General features: G+C 37.7%; 1 protein-coding gene across 8 annotated transcripts in view; it reads right to left on the reverse strand.

Annotated features, from left to right (window-relative positions):
- Nucleotides 1-20,577, reverse strand: part of LOC141438859 (uncharacterized) — a 188,786-nt gene that overhangs the window by 43,715 nt on the left and 124,494 nt on the right. The window contains exon 1 of one of the 8 annotated variants that reach the window (XM_074102896.1): nt 13,633-14,365. The exons of the other annotated variants lie outside the window; for them this stretch is intronic. Within the exon in view, the coding sequence (XP_073958997.1) occupies nt 13,633-13,683 (51 nt within the window). The 5' untranslated portion in view covers nt 13,684-14,365. Of the gene's footprint in view, nt 1-13,632; nt 14,366-20,577 lie in introns of those variants that run through there. 8 annotated transcript variants of the gene reach the window in all.

The raw sequence follows: 20,577 nt of genomic DNA on the forward strand, positions 1-20,577 counted from the left end.
AAAAATCCCTTTTAGGGCTAAGTTAGTCTTTGTACTCTGTTTTGTTTTGTCGTATTATTTTTTGTGTTTTAGTAAGTAAGTAGTTAATCGTAATAAACCCTGGGTATTGCAATAGTTACGATGAGTGAAAATCTTAACACTAGATAATTTTAATTCTTATTTTATCGATAGTTCTCATCCCATCCCTCCGGATTTCGGCTGGGTTACCGCAATACCCCCACTTACACTATGTACTACACTTATGGATTATGTAAGGGTCGTTGCTCTAGCTTCGCGTTTAGTTAAATCTCTCGAAGGTTTCCATATATTTTACTTTTCATATTATAAATATATTATATTGTCGTCGATATAAAATAATGATTTACTTAATACGTACAAATATCTCACCCTATTATTAAAATACAGTTGTTCAGAAACCTAAGTATTCAACACTCGATCTAATTTCCTTTCTCTGCCAACGTTAAGGACATGTGGAAAAGTGACACCCAGCTAACAAGGTTTGGGAGTTGCGGTAATAGGAAGACAAACATAATATCTAATTACATGCTTGGTTCAACAATAGCTAATATTATAAATAACGAAGTGTGTTTGATTATTTGTTCTTCTTTTAGGTACGTTGTTGTACAGTAACCAGTAGAATACAACCTTCTTTACATTACTCCTGCGGTACACATACACAACATCTACGTCTGTGCGATACGAATAAAAATAAGAGTTTTAGGGTTCCGTAGCCAAAATGGAAAAACGGAACCCTTATAGTTTCGTCATGTCTACCTGTCCATTCGTCTGCAGTTTAGCTTAGCGACTATTAGTACTAGAAAGCTGAAATTTTGCATGCCGACAAAGTGGTAATCTAAAATAAAAATAAAAACGGAAATTCAAATTTGAAAATACAAACATGTTCATTAAATACATGATGTGTCTATGATCGTTAAACGTAACAAGTATGGTAACCATGAGACAGAGGTAGAGTCGAGAATAAATAATAATTTATCAATTATAACAAAAACATTAAAAGTTTTTTGCATATTCTTACGTACGGTTTTCAACAATTTATTTATCGCTACTTTTTACTTTTTGCTAGTGCTAGTGGTAATTTATTTATTTATTTCTTGGTCACTTATAATTTAATTCAATCTATTTTTATTTATTTATATATTTGTGCATCGTTTCGTGAGTCACAAACGATTCTGGCGGAAAATCGGGGACACACAAAATTGTGTATTTTGTTGCTATTTTCGTGTGTGTTTTCGTGTATTTTTTTTGGTTTATTTGTGTGTAATGTGTAAATTTAATTGTATTTGTGTCTTCCGTATTAGTGAATAAATGTCTTCTTACTTTCTTTCTTTCTTTACGGTTAGGGCATAAATATATATACGTTACCAAGACGTCAATAATATCTATACCCTGCTGACGCCCAAGCCAGATTTTTGATTTATGAACATCAAACTTTATGTCATTTATGATAAAGTTTGATGTTCAAATTACAATAAGTCCTTTATAAAGGACTCTGGGCGTCAGGAGAATACACCTTTATTTACCTAACTTTATTTTTGCATTCGACTGTACAAGTGTTTAATCTAGAAGTACAGATTAAAATAATATTTCTGTTCGCCATTTAGGAGTCACGTAGGTTAAGTTAATCGGTGCAAATCAGCTTCAGACGTATCTACCTGCATATTAAAGTGAAATATCGTACCAACCGTTAAAACAACATTAACGTACTAAAAAAAGCACAAAACTCAGGCCATTAGCAATCTCGAGCGAGCTCTGTGCGGCCGTAGAGCACTCTAGCGCTCTCGGGATACTCTGCAGCGCTCTAGAGAGAGCAACGTGACACAAACGCGCTGTTGACCCAGTTTTAAGATAAGATTTAGATAGCGTGTTATGTGTGTAAAAGAGATTCTGCTATATATAAGAGATATATCTTACTGCGAAAAATTCCATTGAAAAATTTGGAAATCTATTTAACGTGGGCATGGTTTGTAAACAAAACATAACCATTGTAACTAATAATTTATGGATTAGATGAGCCGAAATCTTTTTTTTTTAACTGGATGAGCTTCCATAGTGACACAAAAATTAGCAACAAATATTGTTATTATTATATTGTTATTGTCACGGGTTCGATTCCCGGCCGGGGCAGATATTTGTATGAATACGCGAACTTTTTGATTCTACATAACATTTAATTCATTTCCCTCTAAAACACATGGTATTCAATGCCAGAGAAAATTACTAGTAATTTACTAAAGGATCGAGATTTGATGATGATGAGATACTATTAAAAATATGAAAATAAAATAACAATTACTTGTCTTGAACACTTCATAATATGTCAAACATAAATTAAAACTATTTTAATTAAAATAAATAAAATAAAAATAAAACCCAAAAATAAACAAATTACTGAGAGTACCTCCATTGGAGGCAAGGTCCCGAAGAAGCTGGCAGCGTTTCCTCTTTGTAGTTAAGCTAATTCTTTGTTAAACCCCACTAATATTATAAATGCGAAAGTTTTTGTTTGTATGTTTGTTTGTTACTTCATCACCTCTAAACCGCTGAATCGATTTAGATGAAATTCGCTATACAGATAGTTTGCGTCCCGGGGAAGGACATAGGATAGTTTTTATCCCGGAAAATTGCACAGTTCCCGCGGGACAGCGATAAACAAATTATACACAGATGGAGTCGCGGAAATTGATATTAAGTTTAAGGTGCATCCGCATTCCGCAATTGTCCTGGCTCAATCCTATTTAAAATAAATTATGAAAATAAAACATTAATTAAATTTGATACATCAAATTCTAAATAAAGTAGAATATTTATAGTTACGAGCAATGGAGCGCAGTATTTTGGGTGTTCGAAGAACTGATCGAATCAGAAACACGATACTGCGCTCTAAAACTCGTATCACAGATGTGGGTGTCGAGACCGCCAAGCTGAAGTGGAACTGGGCCGGACATGTCTGCCGCATGCACCCGGACCGATGGGCACGGATCGTAACCGAATGGGATCCGAGGGATGGGCATAGGAGCAGAGGCAGACCCAAGAGGAGATGGCGGGACGACCTGAGCGCTTTTCAGCTCGATTGGCAGGTGCATGCCCAGGACAGGGAAGAGTGGCGGAGAAAAGGGGAAGCCTTTGCCCAGCAGTGGGACATAATACAGGCTACATAAAAATATAGTAAGTACTTATATTTATTTAGCAAACTCGAGAGTTTGTCTGCAGTTTATCTGAAATGTAACGACCTAGTATTATCTAACAGACCCACGTAATTACCGCTCTAAATGTTACGTGTATCCTCATTCCAGATAAGAAGCCCAATTTAAGCAAGTGTTAACACGAGTCATAATCGCACAGGATGATGTCATCTAACTTCTCTGAAATATAACGTGTGACTTCCATAAGAAAATATATTTTAAGGGCTGAAAGCATAAGCCATAATGAACGTAAATTAGTATTTCTAGTTAAAAAAAACATACATTTTTTTCCACAATAATGAATTCCGCACGCAATGTACGAGTATAACTAACAAAGCTAACAACCTGACACTAACATTTGCTGCCTCTCAGAAACGTCAAATAAACGTTTGCATTACATTGCTGCTCGAGAAAATTAAAAAAAATATTAACTCTCCATTAGTAAAGGTAGTATATTTTTTCGATAAAATGGTTCTCAATAGTTAAAGCTATCGATCATTAAAATTTATATTCTTATGGGTGTCACACGTGTATTTTATGAAAGTTAGAAAAGATCAGGGTTTCTGTGAGAATCTAGTTTTCGCTAGTATTGAACTACGTCTGACAACTTTGACATTTGCGCCACGTTTGAGATTGTTTAAATAATTAAATGAGCCAATCATATGCAAGACTGTAACGTCAAACGGACCTTTCGATACTAACGCCATCTAGCGATTTCGCACAGACACACACACAAAAATCACGCCTGTATTCCCCAATGGGGCAGGCAGAGCATACGAAACGTTACCGATTCGGAGCCACTTTTAGCAATTTTAGGTTTAAAGTTTGACAAAAAAGGTACAATAGTGACAGGTTGCTAGCCTGTCGCCTACGGTATACCTTAACCTATATCCTTAGTCGCCTCTTACGACATCCACGGAAGAGATGGAGAGGTGTAATCAGCGATTTCGCCTGTCAAGAAACCCTGCAATTATCTTTAAATCAACTCCCGATATTCTACTGTCTATAGTCTTAAATTCATATCATTTTAGATCTACTCGAGATCGTGATATTTAACTTAATTAATCGTGATTATTATTTAAACGGACGGACGGTCGGCCAGTTGATCTATAGAAAACCGGCCAAGAGCGTGTCAGACACGCCCAAGACAGGGTTCCGTAGCCATTACAGTATTGTGTACGGAATCCTTTATACCTTAAGTTGCCATTTACTCTTAAACTACTAATAATTCTCAAGCAATCTTGGCCGTTATAATTTTCCTTGTTTTGATATACTTTTTTTCTACCCAACAGTTTAGATTTTGATGTGATGGGACGCTCGATATAAATGAAAAATTGCACTTTGAAGTTTAATATTTCGCAAACAGATCACTGAATAGGAAAATCGTCTTAGCAAACCTCAATGGTTTTAAAATACCTATCCAACGATATTCCACACTATAGGGTTTGTCGAGAAAAAAAATCACCCCCATTTTACGTCCATGGCAGATACCCTAATTTTTTTTATATTACCACTTTGTCGGCGTATGTATATTCATGTCAAATTACAGCTTTCTAGCACTAACGGTCTCTTAGCTTAGCCGCGGACAGACAGACAGACGGACAGACATGGCGAAACAGTAAGGGTTCTAAGTTGACTACGGAACCCTAAAAACGTTCAGAATGGCATCCGATATAATATTTGTTACGGGATTTAGATCGTTATTACCTTTAATGGTGTACCAAATCCTGCAACAAATATATCTAAGTAATACCTTGAATTATAAAGCCGTTAAACTGTGTTAACTATTGAAGTAAACATTGTCTGTGATCAGAGACTTGTTGACTTAGTCACTATCAAGATTTGCATTGTGAATATCACCATGTAAAATGAAAACGACATTGTTTTGTTTAATGTGGGAAATCCAATATTCCAAAGTTTCTCTTAGAAAGCGGGGTCGTTGAACCCCTGGGAAAATCGACTGCAGAATGAAATGAGTTTAGGAATGAAACTTGTCCAAACGAAGCTTGTAGGTACTGAGCAAAGAAAACGAGTTTAAATTCGTAGAATTCCTTACAATTGTATCCCTTATCTTTAAAAGGACTTAGTTGAGGCGACCACCTCTGAAGGGGTTAAAAGGGATAAACAGTCTTTCAAATATTTGAAGTTTTTGAAATGATTTTATTGGAATTTGTATGCATGCAACACTGATTTATATTTGACAACTGTCATGTGTGACAGCGCTGCCCTTCCCTTCTTCTTCCTTCCGTTGCAATGGCTCCAAGCAAACGCATCGCATCTGATCTCGCTCTGTTGTTGTTATAGGATTAATCTAGTTTTATACGTGTAATCGTTAAGGCAGATTGCCACCATTATTTTATGATAAATAAACAGTGGTCATCACAATATACTTTGAAGTTTATTTGTCGAGGAAATCCAACCACAACCTGCGCTGACATATTCGCGTGGTGATTCAGCCCTCTCAATAGATTTTTTTATAGCTGAATGACGCGTGGCGAGTTGATAGTTTTTGTAAAAACTATAAGAGCAGCAGTAGCGAGGAAATTTAGGTAGGAATGAGGAATGTGATGAACGATTGATCGAATGACACGATGGAATGAGGGATGGAGTGAATGTAGCACAGCCCACAGAGGAGAAATACTGAAGAGCGCGAATAAAGATGTACTTTGCTGAAGTTTTATGTTTTTTGAGTTTGATTTATTTATTATGTATCTATTTATTAGTCTAGTTAGTTATCCACAAGGAAAAGGGATTAAAAAATGCTCAGATATACATACTTTCAATACCAGAAACAAGGATGAAATTTATATACCAAAAAACCAAATACAAAATTAAAGAAAACATTTAAAAAAGGATTGCCGTTGAAAATAAGTTTGTATTCCTCTAGAAATTGCATCATTAGAGACAAATATGTAAAAAAAAACTGAAACAGTTTTTTGAAACGCAACCATTGTATTCAATAAATGTACGTATTTGTGGACTTGTTTAAAGGACAGTCCAAGAGTCATATCTTAGGATTGTTTAATTATCTAAATTAAGATTATAAGTACCTATGTACATATTTAGTTTTAAAGACTTGCTAAATGTGACTGATGTTACTTGGCCAAGAAACGAATTTGAAATTTTGAAAAAATTTGGTATCGAAATAATCATTACTTTTTTTTACAAATTTTAGAATAAAATAAATAAATAAACTGTACCTGTAATTAAACAAAATGTTATACATGTTAGCGCTGACGTGACCTAGAATTTTAATTTAGGAATCCCAATAGGAAATCGAGCTGATGCAGCACCAAGCTATGTTACCAACAACAATCAGATCATGTCATAAAGCAATAAAGTCGTATTATTTGTGTAATTAAGATAATGAATATTAATTAAGAGGGTTTAAACCAGGGCGGGGGTTGCGTGACCGGCTGATATTGCGGTTTGTAGATCATTGTTCGCACCCCCTTTTAGCTCAAAATAATAAGCTGAATACCTACGAGTGATTTGGCAATGGTGTTTGCAATTTATACTTTTGGCATGCTTAGGGGAGGCCATGAAGGAATCTGTCACAACTCCTTTCTTAAGTTACTGGATTTGTACCCCACAAAATCATGCCTTTAATAGGTGACTCGGAGACGTTACCATGGAAACAAGATACACTAAAAAGTACTACTAGCTGTTGCCTGCGACTCCGTCCGCGTAGAATTCATTTAGCGCAATCTCGCGGGAACTATGTAACTTTCCGGGATATAAACTCTCTTATGTCCTTCCCCGGGATTATCTGTATATCGAATTTTATATTAATTAGTTTAGTGGTTTAAACGCGACAAGCTAACAAAAACTTTCGCGTTTATAATATTAGTGTAATACACATTTGTCACACGAATATTATGGTATAAACTTGTACAAGGTAAAAGCTTGTAGTTCATTGATAAGGAACTCCGCGAAGTAACACTATTGAATCAATCAATTATTAAAGAACTTGCCATTTATACCCTGTGGTGCTCGAGGGTTCCTTCATCTTCACCAGAATTATAAATAAAAAACCTCGCCATATTGCGGAAAACCAATAGAACTAATTTCTTGCACTGGTAACACTAAATTCAAATGTCATCTGTCTATTGCTGTCAAAGTTTAACGTTGTATTTTAAAGTATCATTGGTCTGAGCATCGTATAGTAAGTGTAAAGAATGTTACAATATAAACCGTAGAAGTGCTGCCCTTGCGTCAGGTTTTTTATACTCCTGGTCAGCATTTAATTTAGATTCACGAGTCTATTGGGAGACAAAAATATAATAGGTATCTAGCCAGATCGATTCAGCTTAATTCAGAAAATATAAACATCTCTGTGTCAATTTTCGACACACTGTCTGACGAACTATAAATAATTAATACCACATTTCAATTTTCTCTCCTTTACAAATCGACGGACATTGCTTTTGCCTTTTAATCCAATAAAACAAGTCGATGCCACAGACAAGACAAATGAACGGCTCCAGACGGCGATTGTTTGTGAAGTTGGCAACATTAATTACAGTACAGATTCGCACCATTCTGTATATTAAATGGGCTCTCAAACTAAGAGCTTGATTTTAATTCAGTTGAAATATATCCAATTGAGAAATGGCGTGTTTAGAAATAATAATTATTTTAGCTATTAAGATCCATAGCTTATACCCAGTTTTTATTTTATTTGCCACCGTTATAAATATCGATTAGTACAGTCATCAGCACCAATATGTGTCACAATAAAGCGTGCAAAAATATCTGATACGACTCTATTTCTAGGGGTGGTAGGACGTGTCAGATAATTTTGCACGCTCCGTTGTGGCATTTATTAATGCAGGTGACTGTACAGTCAAGATAAAAAATAGCTGAACCCTTATAAAAAACAATACGAGGATGATGGTTGCATGAGACCGCAGCCGCAAGTAATATTGCCGCAGCAAACCATTCTCTCATAAGGGGCTATAACTAGAAAGAAACTCGAAAATCAAAGTTCGTAAAGCACCGTCCTTATCACTCCCGTATTAAATGACATAAGCGTTGGCGGGACGGCAACATATGAAGTTTGAGTTTTGTACTTCGTGGTATAGGGCCTGGTTTAGTTCATACGAGTAATAAAAACGAGAAAAAATTACAGCAAAATATAATTCTAATTCTACCAACTAAATATGTCGAGCTCAAGTGGCGCCACTGGCCACTAAACGACGTCAAACTAGTATGCAGAAACGTTAGTTCCGATTACACTCACCCGCACAGGTAAGTCGGTCGACAGTTACAATAAACATAAAGATGGCTGTAAAACATAAGTGTCCGTTAAAAGAAAGTGCTTTAGCCCATTATAATTATTCAAGTTTATATCAGGTACGTGTCTGTTGTAACGTTATGATAATGTAGAGACAGTCTTTGAAAGTAACATTGTGCATGAAATCTATTCTTGCAATGATAAGTAGGCAGGGCCGGATTTAGAGGTCCGGAGGCCTTGGGACAACAAAGAAGTAGAGCCCCCCCCCCCTCAAACTATTTTCCAAATTAAATGAAAAATTTAAGAATAGTACAAATGCTTGTAGAAATTAGTGTAGGTCTGTAGGTAAAGGTAAAACAGCGAAAAAAAATATCAAAGGATAAATTGTATATTCGTTTACTCATCGGAATTTGAAAAAAAAAACCGAAGACTATTGTGGGGGCCCCTCACCCCTAAATCCGGCCCTGTAAGTAGGTACTCAACTATTCTGCTCGGATTTGAATTATTTTGACATATTATTATGTTAGTAGTTATTGTGTTAGTATTATTGTAGAAGCCGTGGTGGCCTAGTGGTTTGACCTATCGCCTCTCAAACAGAGGGTCGTGGGTTCAAACCCGGGCTCGCACCTCTGAGTTTTTCGAAATTCATGTGCGGAATTACATTTGAATTTACCACGAGCTTTGCGGTGAAGGAAAACATCGTAAGGAAACCCGCACAAACCTGCGAAGCAATTCAATGGTGCGTGTGAAGTTCCCAATCAGCACTGGGCCCGCGTGGGAACTATGGCCCAAGCCCTCTTGCTCTGAGAGGAGGCCTGTGCCCAGCAGTGGGACGTATATAGGCTGGGATGATGATGATGATTATTATGTCAGATCGTAGTCTGTTGCCTGAACGATTCCACGATGGCAGATTCGATGAATGCCGGTAATTCATTCAGTTTGATAGATATAGGTATAGGTAACGACAGTTCCGTTCATTAAAAGCCCATTTAAATGATATAGCTTGAAATCCCTCTACCTGTTTCCTCTAACCTAATCCAATTAAAAAAAAGAGGGCAACCTACTTTAGTCTATGGGTGTTTACATAGTTCACCCAATTCGGCCGGTTCCGTTTTCATAATACGACATTCGTGGTATTGAACACGCACATATTTTATTACGTAATCGATAGTTTCAATCAAATTACTCAATACGCGAATTAGTGACGGTGTTTTGTTTCGATCTCGCAAAATCTATTGACCTTGTTAGCTTGAAATGTAGACGGCGTCAATATCCAATTTGAGTCTGGCTACCATAAGTCGGAGATGGAAAAAAGGGGCAAAAAAAAAGGATTGGCAACATTTTCTAGCAGAAAAACCACAGTTTGCACTGGTAACCCTGTAAATGAATGCAAAAAATAAATGTTATACTTGCTCTACTTGCTATAAAATTAAAATAAAAACTATAGCTAGCTATATAATAGCTCTTTCTAACCTCATGGTTATAAATATAATCTTGGTAATAAATTACAAAATCTAACTGCACTTTTTCTCATCTTGCAATCGAGTTGGACTCTCCGTAGCGGGATCTCTGTCCTATTAAGTTGATTAGAAAAGGACGCAAATAATGTTAAAGCTGGTTGGCCTCTACTTACCTAGTGCTAACAGACTTTTTGCACATGTTTTGCAAGAGTTGCATTGATTGGATGCACAAGCAGTTAAGTATGCAATACAATAGAGTTAAACGGTGAGTATGTAAAGAATAAAACTAGTTTTATTTGTACCTATAACATAACGTTTTTGATTTTATTTTTAATCCCCGACTCAAAAAAGGGGTGTTATAAGTTTGACTGCTATTTGTGTGTCTGTGTGTCTGGCTGTGTGTATGTCTTTGGCATCGTAGCTCTTAAACGGGTGAACTGATTAGAAAGCGTTTTTTTTATTAATCAGGTTTTCTAGCGATGGTTCTTAGACATGTGTGTTATCAAAATCGGTTTAGCCGTTTTTGAGATATTCCATTATGAAGTGACAAGTTTTGGTTTTCCAACTTTTTGGTGGTTAGGTTTGGTTATTTCTGTCAAGTTCATTTAAAATAAGATTAAGTTTTTGCTGCAACTGGTATATAACACAGAATAATGGTACCTAGGTCGTTCAGGTGTCAAAAGCTATCCATTACAATTGACAGCGTTATCTGTTTTGATTGGCTATTTACATTCCGATAAACTTCTATCGGCTTGATTAGATATAAGATAAGTGACAAAAGTTTAAACATGCTCTACGTAAGAATCAGTTATTTATGCTGCCCGATTCATCATCATCATCATCAGCCTATGTGCGTCCACTGCTGGACATAGGCCTCTCCCATGGCACGCCACTGAGCACGATCCTCGGCCACTCTCATTCAGCTCTTGCCAGCCGCCCTGCAAAGACCATCGCTCCACCGAGTCTGAGGACGTCCTACGCTACGTTTGCCGGTCCGTGGTCGCTGCCCGATTACCTATATTAAAAGACAAGGGTTCACGGTGGATGCAGGCAGCTTCCAATCAAAGCAATAGAAGGTCTAATGTCCAACGGTGGACGTTCTACGGCTGAGATGATGATGATGGTGATGATTATATACCTAGCACATGGTAAGTTAGAGTTAAGAACCGCTGGCAGATTTTCCACTCGATGGATTGACGACATTACGCGAATTGCCAATTGTAAAAAATGAGATTCATGTAAATGGAACAATAAAACTGTTTATTAACGTTGATAATATGTATAACTTAGTGTATCTGTTAGTAGTTACTCATCGACAAGTTGGCTAGAAAGAAACAAAAATAGCGACATAACAAATCGAATTAAGGTACCAGACAAACTGTTACGCAAAAACTAATCTACGCCCAGCCCGGGCGAGAACCTAGAAAACCTCATCACTATAACGCCGAATAATCACGTTTATACACTCCATTACTGCTGTATTGGGGGCAATAATCTAACACAGTGAAGGTCAGAGAGCAATGTACGATGAACCAGAGATAGAGATCGGCCGTATAAAAACAATAGAAGATGGCAAAGTTCATTGTAGAGGTCAAAAGTGAAATAGACCGCTGTTGCTCTGAAATTGTCAGCAGAGCAAGCTTTCATTTTATGTCGGCCATATTTCGCTGCTTAAATACAAAAGGTCCACAAATATTTATTTTTTATTTTTATTTTTATTACAATAATTGCACGTTCAATAGCATTTAAAACTTGTGGCCCTTTTGTATTTAAGCAACGATTTATTTGAAGTAAAAGTCTAAATATTCCTGGCTTATCGCCGAAAATATTTTTCTCAACTGTTTCACAGGGACGAAAAAAATCTTTCATCCATATGAAACGGGAAATTAATCATTTGTGAAAAAAAAATTCGTTGAAAAATTAGAACCCAAAATATCTTCATTGAAGCTACGAATGTACAAACATTTAAGAATATCGAAGAATCTACCACCGGTTCGGGAAAACCTGTACTTATTGAGAACAAGCCAAGAAACTCAACAAAGTATATTCATGAATTTTTAGGGGTCTAATTTTTAGAGTAGTACTTGTATCACGTTGCTGTTGGTCTGTCTGTCAAGACCCTTTTTCTCAGAAACGCTTGGAGTTATCAAGCTGAAATTGATATCAAATACTCAGGAGAAACATCACTGGGAACTCAAACAGATTGAAAATATCTTTATCAATTTTTTTGTTGGTGTTAAACCCATTTTTGCTGAAGGTATATTTGGATGGCCCGTTCTTGTAAATTCAAATTCAAAATTCAAATCATTTATTCAGTAAATCACTTTTACACGTCATTTTTTAAACTACCAGCGCTTTCGGAAAGACCATCATTGCCAAGAAGAATACGCCGCAAGAAACTTGCAGGGATGGAACAGCAAGCATTTGACATGTAGTTAGTTTGTTTGTAGGTACATGATTGTTTTAACTAATATAATCAATAAGGTTTTTCTTTGTAACTAACACGATATGGAGACTGCGAAATCCAATAAATGCGAAAGTGTGTTTGTATGTTTGTCAGTCTTTCACGTCGAAACGGAGCGACGGATCGACGTGATTTTTGGCATAGAGATAGTTTATGGGCCAGAGAGTGACATAGGCTACTTTTTATCCCGGAAAAATGCAGTTCCCGAGGGAGCAGCGCGCGATAACTCAATTCCACGCGGGCGAAGCCGTGGGCAAAAGCTAGTAAACTATAAAGCTAAACTATTCCCGATTAAAGGCGGAAGTGTGTACAAAATGACCGTAGTCCAATACAAAGTTACGGGCAACAGTCGTTATATTATATAGCAGGTAACGCGGCAGTTACTCCTAAGAAAGGGTAATCTCAGCGACATTTTCACATGATAAAACTTTATGGTCTTTGCAAGTTAATGGAAGTTTAGCCTTTTCAGATGAAGCAACATTTTATATTAACTACATATTGTTCTCCGACAAGATGCCATTTACACTTGTTCGGTGTGGAGTGTAGAATAAGACAAGATTATGTAGGTACTTATCCTAATTCCTTCCTATTAATACTCTAAATGCTAATGTGTGTGTGCGTGTGTTTGTTACTTGGCCTAGTGGTTTGACCTATCGCCTCTCAAGCAGAGGATCGTGAGTTCAAACCCCAGCTCGCACCTCTGAGTTTTAGAAATTCATGTGTGAAATTACACTCGAAATTTACCATGAGATTTACCGTGAAGCAATTCAATGGTGCGTTTGAAGTTCCCAATCCGCTCGCGTGGGAACCTACGGCCCAAGCCCTCTCATTCTTAAGGAGGCCTGTGCCCAGCAGTGGGACATACGATTATATCTAGGCTGGGATGATGAACTAATACCTACTGATATGGTATAGTACCTTAACTAACTGAATCCGGTATAGAATTAGTCCTGCTAGTATCCCCTGAATCCCCTGTATTTCAAACTGTCTCTATAATGTAAGGTATAGTCATTAGTACCAATATCTGACACACCAAAGCGTGCATAAATATTTGATCGACTCTATTTCTAGGGTCAGTACGACTTGTCAGATTTTTTTACAAACTCCGCTGTGGCAGATATTTATCCAGGTGACTCTACCAGTACAACCGTTTAAGCACGCTCTGTAACTCAGCTTATAAATTCGGCTTACGAAACGCATCGACGGATTATTATGAGTTTTATTGAGAAGGCCAAACGGTTACTATCAAGATTATAGATAGTTACTTACTTCAGATGCCCATGTCACGTGCCTGATGTCAGCCAAAACGCTTCTTTCCATTATAAAAGAAGCAAAAAGTTTCCAATCACGACACCATCACTGAACCGAACCACAGACAAAAAACGCACACAAAAAAAACTAAATCGAACTTTGAAAAAAGGAACGCTTCTTTAAAATTAAAAAAGCGGTCTTTTTTATTTAGAAACTGCGTCCGCGTGAAATTGTGATTGCAACCGTCTACCTCGCGCTTGCGCCGTCGACTGAGTCACTATAATCGCATGCCGTGACGCTTCACCATGTAAATCTCTATTGTTTTTCATAGAAAATTGGTTTTCTTAACCGCTTTTACTGGCTGCATCAGCTGATATCAAACAACTGACGCTCGAGCGGCTTAGTGGAGCAGTATCGCGAGGGGACCAGATAAGTGAGATAGTTTGCATCCGATGTACTGATAATGGTTGCCTTGCAGTGTAGCGGTAAAAATGCACTGTTATAAACAATTTGGCATTAAAATTCATTCCAATTTGGCTTGATGTTTATGCTATTACGTTTTAACAGTGTAAATTAGTACACCGGCCGCCTGATTATGTCTATGACTCACAATTTTATTACACTTTCAAACTTCGAGCACTAAAAAAAGCACTGTATTTTTCACACTGGCAGCATAGAAAAATTGACGTTCGGAAATTGAAAAAGAGCGCGTAAATTTTGTTTTTTTAATTTCGAGTGGTTTGGTGGTGTGGCTAAGGCCGACTGCTTGGCAGAAGTGGTGCGGTGGGCCGCTGGGTGTGGTGGTGGGATCGATACCTCGGTCTGGGCCGTACGCACTGCCCGCTGGCGATCTATATAGGTAGGAGTGGGTTTTCCATAACAGGAAAATTAGACAGGTTTAATTGGTTTTTGCTTTGTGAAGAGTTAAATTACAGAAGAGTTACGCGTAAGATTAATTTCTGGTGTATAATAAGTCTCTACCAAGTGTATTTTTATATATTATTCTGTTAAAAAATATGATTATATTATACTAATATATCGGCGTAAAAATGAAGAAACCTTTATTCAACAGTAGGTAGATGTGTGCTGATTAATTTAGGTATACCTTTATTATAATTTGGGATCTCGAAATTTGTTTTAAGGATTTCGATGAAATTTACTTTAGGGTTTTCGGGGGCTATATAGATCTAGCTATGACTATTATCTGGGAAAACGCATTTCAGGTAACTAACAAAATGGCCTATTTTAATTGCATTGTGTGGCGCCACCTCTTGACGATGTACTGAAAACTGTGATTGAGTTGAGAGCACCGAAATTACTAAAAAAATGTTGTTGAGAATCTCCATCATTTTCGAAGATATTTCAAAGGATACCTAACATAAATCACTCTCGATATCCCGCGGGAATATCGAGATAAAAATGAACTTATATGTTATTCCAGACGTCCATCTTATACAAAAAATCCCGTGAGAATTATCGTGGTCTTCATTGACAAATACCATCATCATCATCCTCATGTCAGCCGAAAGACGTCCACTGCTGGACATAGGCCTCCCCCAAGGCTCTCCACTCAGACCGGTCTTGTGCTTTCCGCATCCAACGCGATCCCCGATCTTAACCAGGTCGTCGCTCCATCTTGTTGGAGGCCCACCGACAGCTCGTCTCCCGGACAAACACCATAATTATGCCAAGTTTTGTGACTCTGAATTCAGCTGTTGTAATTTCAAGATTTTATTCCGATCCTCTTATTCTGATGTATGAGCTAGATTATTGTGTGTTTTTTTTAATCCATTAAGTAGTTCGTGTCGTATTTCAGCAGTAATCTGTATTTATGTCGGTGTATTCTATTGTATAGTGTTGTGACGTGTGACTTGGCAGTGTCCCGGCGCAATTCGTGTCTAGTTTCTGGTTCTGTTGCCGTTGTCCGCGTTGCAGAATTTAATTTAAAAATATTTATTTTTTTGACATTTGGAGACTTTATACATCTCCATCTCTTTATTTTAATAATTATTATTAATTTTTGATCTTGGAGGCTTTTTACACCTCTGAAGTTTGTATAATTTAATTAGTTTACTTTGACATTTAGAGACTATATACATCTCTGAATTATTTAGATTAGGAATTAACTCAGGGACTTCTACATCCCTTTGTTATTAAAAAAATATTACTAACTCAGGGACTTTAGAAATCCCCTGGCTATATTTAAGGCTGTATATTGTTAAGCTTATGGATTTTAAACTTGTTTTTTTTTAGTTTAATTTCTAGTCACAGGCTCGCGACGTCGAAGTTCCCAAGACGATCCATCCCATAGAGCTTATGGGAACGGAAGCAATACCATGCCCTCGGTACCGCTCTGCTTTCAGAGCATGACATGAGTGCGTGTGAGCTAACTTTGGGGGCGGCAGACGTGAGCTTGCCTTCGGAATCCAATAGCTTAATGGTTACTTGACCTGAAATGTATATTTCTGATTTTTTATTTTTATTTATGACGGTGGAAGCATTCTACACTTCCTCTAAGCGTAGATATAGTTAGTGTTTAGTTTTGTAACATAAGGAACACCATACATCCCTGTATTATTATTATTATTTTCTTGTAATTTTTTTCTTTAATTGTATACTGTAGTTTTTAAGTATTTTATTTGTGATTAATTTATTTTGAAAAAAAAAGACTGTGCCAAGATTCTTGCTTTGCATTCTTCTTGGAATGACGGTCTTTCCGAAAGCACTGGTAGTTTAATAAATGACGTGTAAAAGTGATTTACTGAATAAATGATTTGATTTAATTTTAGCGTTTATTTCGCTTTTTTCTTCTCCACCATACATTCCAACCCATAATATAACCTTACCAACAAAAAGTTCGAAAAACCCCGACTTTGCAACATCAAAGTAAAATATCTCAAAAACGTCTTAACCGATTTTGATGAAACATATCTAAGACCATCGCTAGAAAACCCGATTTCAAATAAAAGAGCTACGGTGCCACAGACAGACAGACAGATACACATAGCGGTCAAACTTATAGCACCCCTCTTTTTGCGTCGGGGTTAATAGCACATAATCTCTAATCTCATAGGGAAGGTTAATCGTCCAGAAGAAGGGAACACTAGATTTCGACACTCCACGTGCCATAAAGGGGTTTATCGCTCTCTGAATTATTAACGAGCAGGTTTCATTACAGTTTCCTGGGGCTTAGAAAGGTCAATGGCAGAATGTTGGTAATATTTTAAGCTTCATGTGTTTGTTGGTAGGAATTTGTGTACAGTCTGCATTAATATCTGACACAACAAAGCGCGCATAAGTATCTGATAGCACTCTTCTGGGGCCAGTAGGATGTGTCAGATAATTTTGCACACTCCGCTGCGGCAGATTTAATGCAGGTCTTTCAAAATGTGGTATGATATAACCAACAACAAGTTTGAAACCCCGACTTTGTCACTTCAAAGTTCAATATCTCAAAAACGGCTGTACCGATTTTGATAAAACATGTCTAAGAACCATCGCTAAAATATCTGCTTTCAATTTAAAAAAACAGCATTCAAATCGGTTCACCCGTTTAAGAGCTACGGTGCCACAGACAGACAGACAAACACACACAGACACACAGATACACAGACACACATAGCGGTCAAACTTATAACACCCCTCTTTTTGTATCGGGGGTTAATAAATTAATAGCCATCAAACTTTTACAAATGGTATCTCAAACTGCGCCAGTAAATCTACAAAGCAAAACGTTCAAAACCGAACTTACGTCTATACATTTAGGTGAATTCAAAATTGTGTAGCCGCGAAAGTGCATTCACAGCGTCGGTGTTGCCAACGTTCAATAAGAGCGTTGCCAATACCGAGTCAAATACGGTATCTATTGATTTAAGGCAGATGCCAGTATTGACTGGATATTGAGAAGAGACTAAATTGTCAGATTTTGCGGGATTTACGAACTTTGCTGAAGCTTCTTGGTTTATTTAAATGAACTACACTACTATTATAGCTACGTCTGTGCAACTAATTTGTGTCCATGTAGCTCCTCCGCCTCCAAGCTGTAATCACACAAACCCAACTATCACCACCGCCACACTACACTGACGTTTTTCGAACTCAGCCAAAGTTCATCCTCAGACGAACACAAATATCGTTCAGACGATGAAGTTTGAAGTCCTCTGTCAGCGGAATTTGGATTGAAGATATTATGGAAAGGACAACTGCCGCAGCAACATCGTAATTTTTAACCCCCGACGCAAAAAGAGGGGTGTAATAAGTTGTCCGCTATTTGTGTCTGTGTGTCTGTCTGTGACACCGTAGCTCTTGAATAGGTAAACCGATTTGAATGCGTTTTTTTTATTTGAAAGCAGATTTCTAGTGGTGGTTCTTAGACATGTGGTAGGACCTTGTGCAAGGTCTGCCCGGATTGCTACCACCATCTTGCTTGCTAATCCTGCCGTAGAGCAGCAGTGCTTGCACTGTTGTATTTCGGCGTAAGAGTAAGACAGCCGGTGAAATTACTGGCACGTGAGGTATCCCATCTTAGGCCTCTAGGTTGGCAACGCGTCTGCAATACCCCTGGTGTTGCAGATGTTTATGGGCGGTAGTGATCTCTTACCATCAGGAGACCCACTTGCTCGTTTGCCATAAAAAAAAGTTTTATCAAAATCGATTCAGCCGTTTTTGAGATATTGAACTTTGAAGTGTCAAATTCTGGGGTTTTCCAACTGTTCTTGGTAAGGTTATTTATTATGTATTCACTTGACTGACTTGATTATGGCTACTACATTAAACACTGTTAGTACATTTATGACCTTTGTTAATCTTATATTCATGCATGCTTGTATAATATAGTCATGTGTAAAGCCTCTGTTGACCAACTTGAATACGAGTATGCAGTTAGCATTCTTAGCTAATATATTACTGCAAGTTACTGCAGACTGCAGTACGCGGCTGAGTTGCGGGCAAAGAGGTCGATGACCTCAGCTAACCCCAACTTGACAGGTCATTGGATTAGTGTGTTAGTGGATTAACATATTAAACTTGAGTTTACCCACGGCTTCGCACGCGTAAATAATTAGATACAGCATTTGAATTGAAACTCCGGGATTTTACAAAATTCCCGTGGGAATTCCGAAAATTACGTCGTGGTTTTCATTGACATGGCATTAAAAGCCACTAAGGTGCTTTGGGGTAATTCTGTAAACGGGGTTATTCCATTTATTTAAAATTTCTCCTAAACGTGTTGATGTTTAACCACTGGCAGCACTTAAATGGATGCCCTATTTACCGCTCCTCGCGCCTCTCCAGATGATGCGAGGCGCTGACATTGTTGGACGTGCAATATATTTTTTTTGGGTAAAGTGCATTTTCGTGCCAAAAATTAAATACGAATAACCCCAACACCGCTATCTCTAAAACCTGATAAGTTACAAGATTGAACTATTAATGTTATGACAAATAATCGTTTTTTGCGAATGACTGTGTCAGTCTAAAAGGCCTAGCTATATTTAAAAAAAAAAACCCGAATTACCCCTTTAGGGGTTATTCCAGTGATGCGATTCCCGAAATAACCCAGCTTACTTTAGTATGTAATTGTCTGAGGTATTCAAACTTTCAACTTTTCAAGATTTTAGATTTTTTAATCTGTGGTGTAAGGGGGCCAACCTCCATCTATGGACCCCAAGCCAACCTTACCTGCCCGTGGTGCACCCTGCCGTCTAACAGACTAGGCTCTGGCAGCTGGCTGATTGCGGCATAGCGCAGCCAAATCGGCACAGTTAAGTCCCCGAGCCCCGGATGGGCTTAAGCATCGGCGGTGCAATTAACTGTGCCCTACGATCGCCAACTCGCATACCCAGTATGGGGATTATGGGCAAACACCTACAGAATGAAGCGCACGACAAAGAGATGGCCCCCAGTTCCCGGTCGCCCGCTATTCTTGCATAGTAGCGTTAGTCAGGAGTTAAGTGAAGTACATAGAGAGGGAGAGGGCACATCACCTTAGACTCGGGCCACCTTCTGTACTTCCGCGAGGATGATCAACATCACGGTGGCGTAGGGTTCCTTATTAATAGGTCCCTCTCTAACAACATTAAAGAGATCTCCAGTGTGTCGAACAGGGTAGCGTACCTGATACTTCGACTATCAAAACGATGTAGCATGAAGTTTATTTAGTTGCTTGCATACTTGCTTCTTTGAAATAATTATGGTTCACGAGAGCGAAGCATGCTCACTTGCAAGTTTGCTTAAATGTTTGCTTGCATGCTTGCTTGCTTGCTTGCATACTTGCTTGCAAGCTAGCTTAAATGATTGCTTGAATGCTTGCTAGCATGCTTGCTTACATGCTTGCTTGATTGCTTGCTTCATTGAAATGTTTATGGTTCACGCGAGCGTAGCCGCGGGTAAAAGCTAGTTCAAAATATAAAAGTGACATGGCATTTCTAATGTGTTTATATACTTACTAGTATATTCCCGCGGCTTCGCTCCTCTCCCTATTCTGCTATTCGGGGCGAAGACAAACTCTACAATCCACATATCAAAGATGATAATAATCTGTCCAGCTGTTCTCGAGTTATAAATGGTGTACCTAATCCAGCTTTGTTCTATAATGTATGTAGATTTAATATTCCTTTGCGGCAAATTTTGAGAACACATTGCGTTTGTGGGGTTATTTCGGAATACAGAGATTGAAAAAATCTGTAATTATGGATATACTAACGAAATAAAAAATAAAAATGAATGGAATAATTTCAGCCTAAAAGAAATATGAAACTTGAGCCAAATTAAAATAAAGTCCACTTTTAAATAACAAGCAGAATAACCCCTATATTCCGAAATAGCCCCCGTGCAAAAAAAATAAGTAACTAGTTTTTGAATACCAAATATTTCCATAAATCGATCATATTTTAGAAACTTTTTTATATAGATATAAGATCGATTAGTGGAAACGACAGAAATATCTAAAGATTTAATATAATT

The sequence above is a fragment of the Choristoneura fumiferana genome, chromosome 19 (genome assembly GCF_025370935.1).
Source record: "Choristoneura fumiferana chromosome 19, NRCan_CFum_1, whole genome shotgun sequence".
Classification (NCBI taxonomy): Eukaryota; Metazoa; Arthropoda; class Insecta; order Lepidoptera; family Tortricidae; genus Choristoneura; species Choristoneura fumiferana.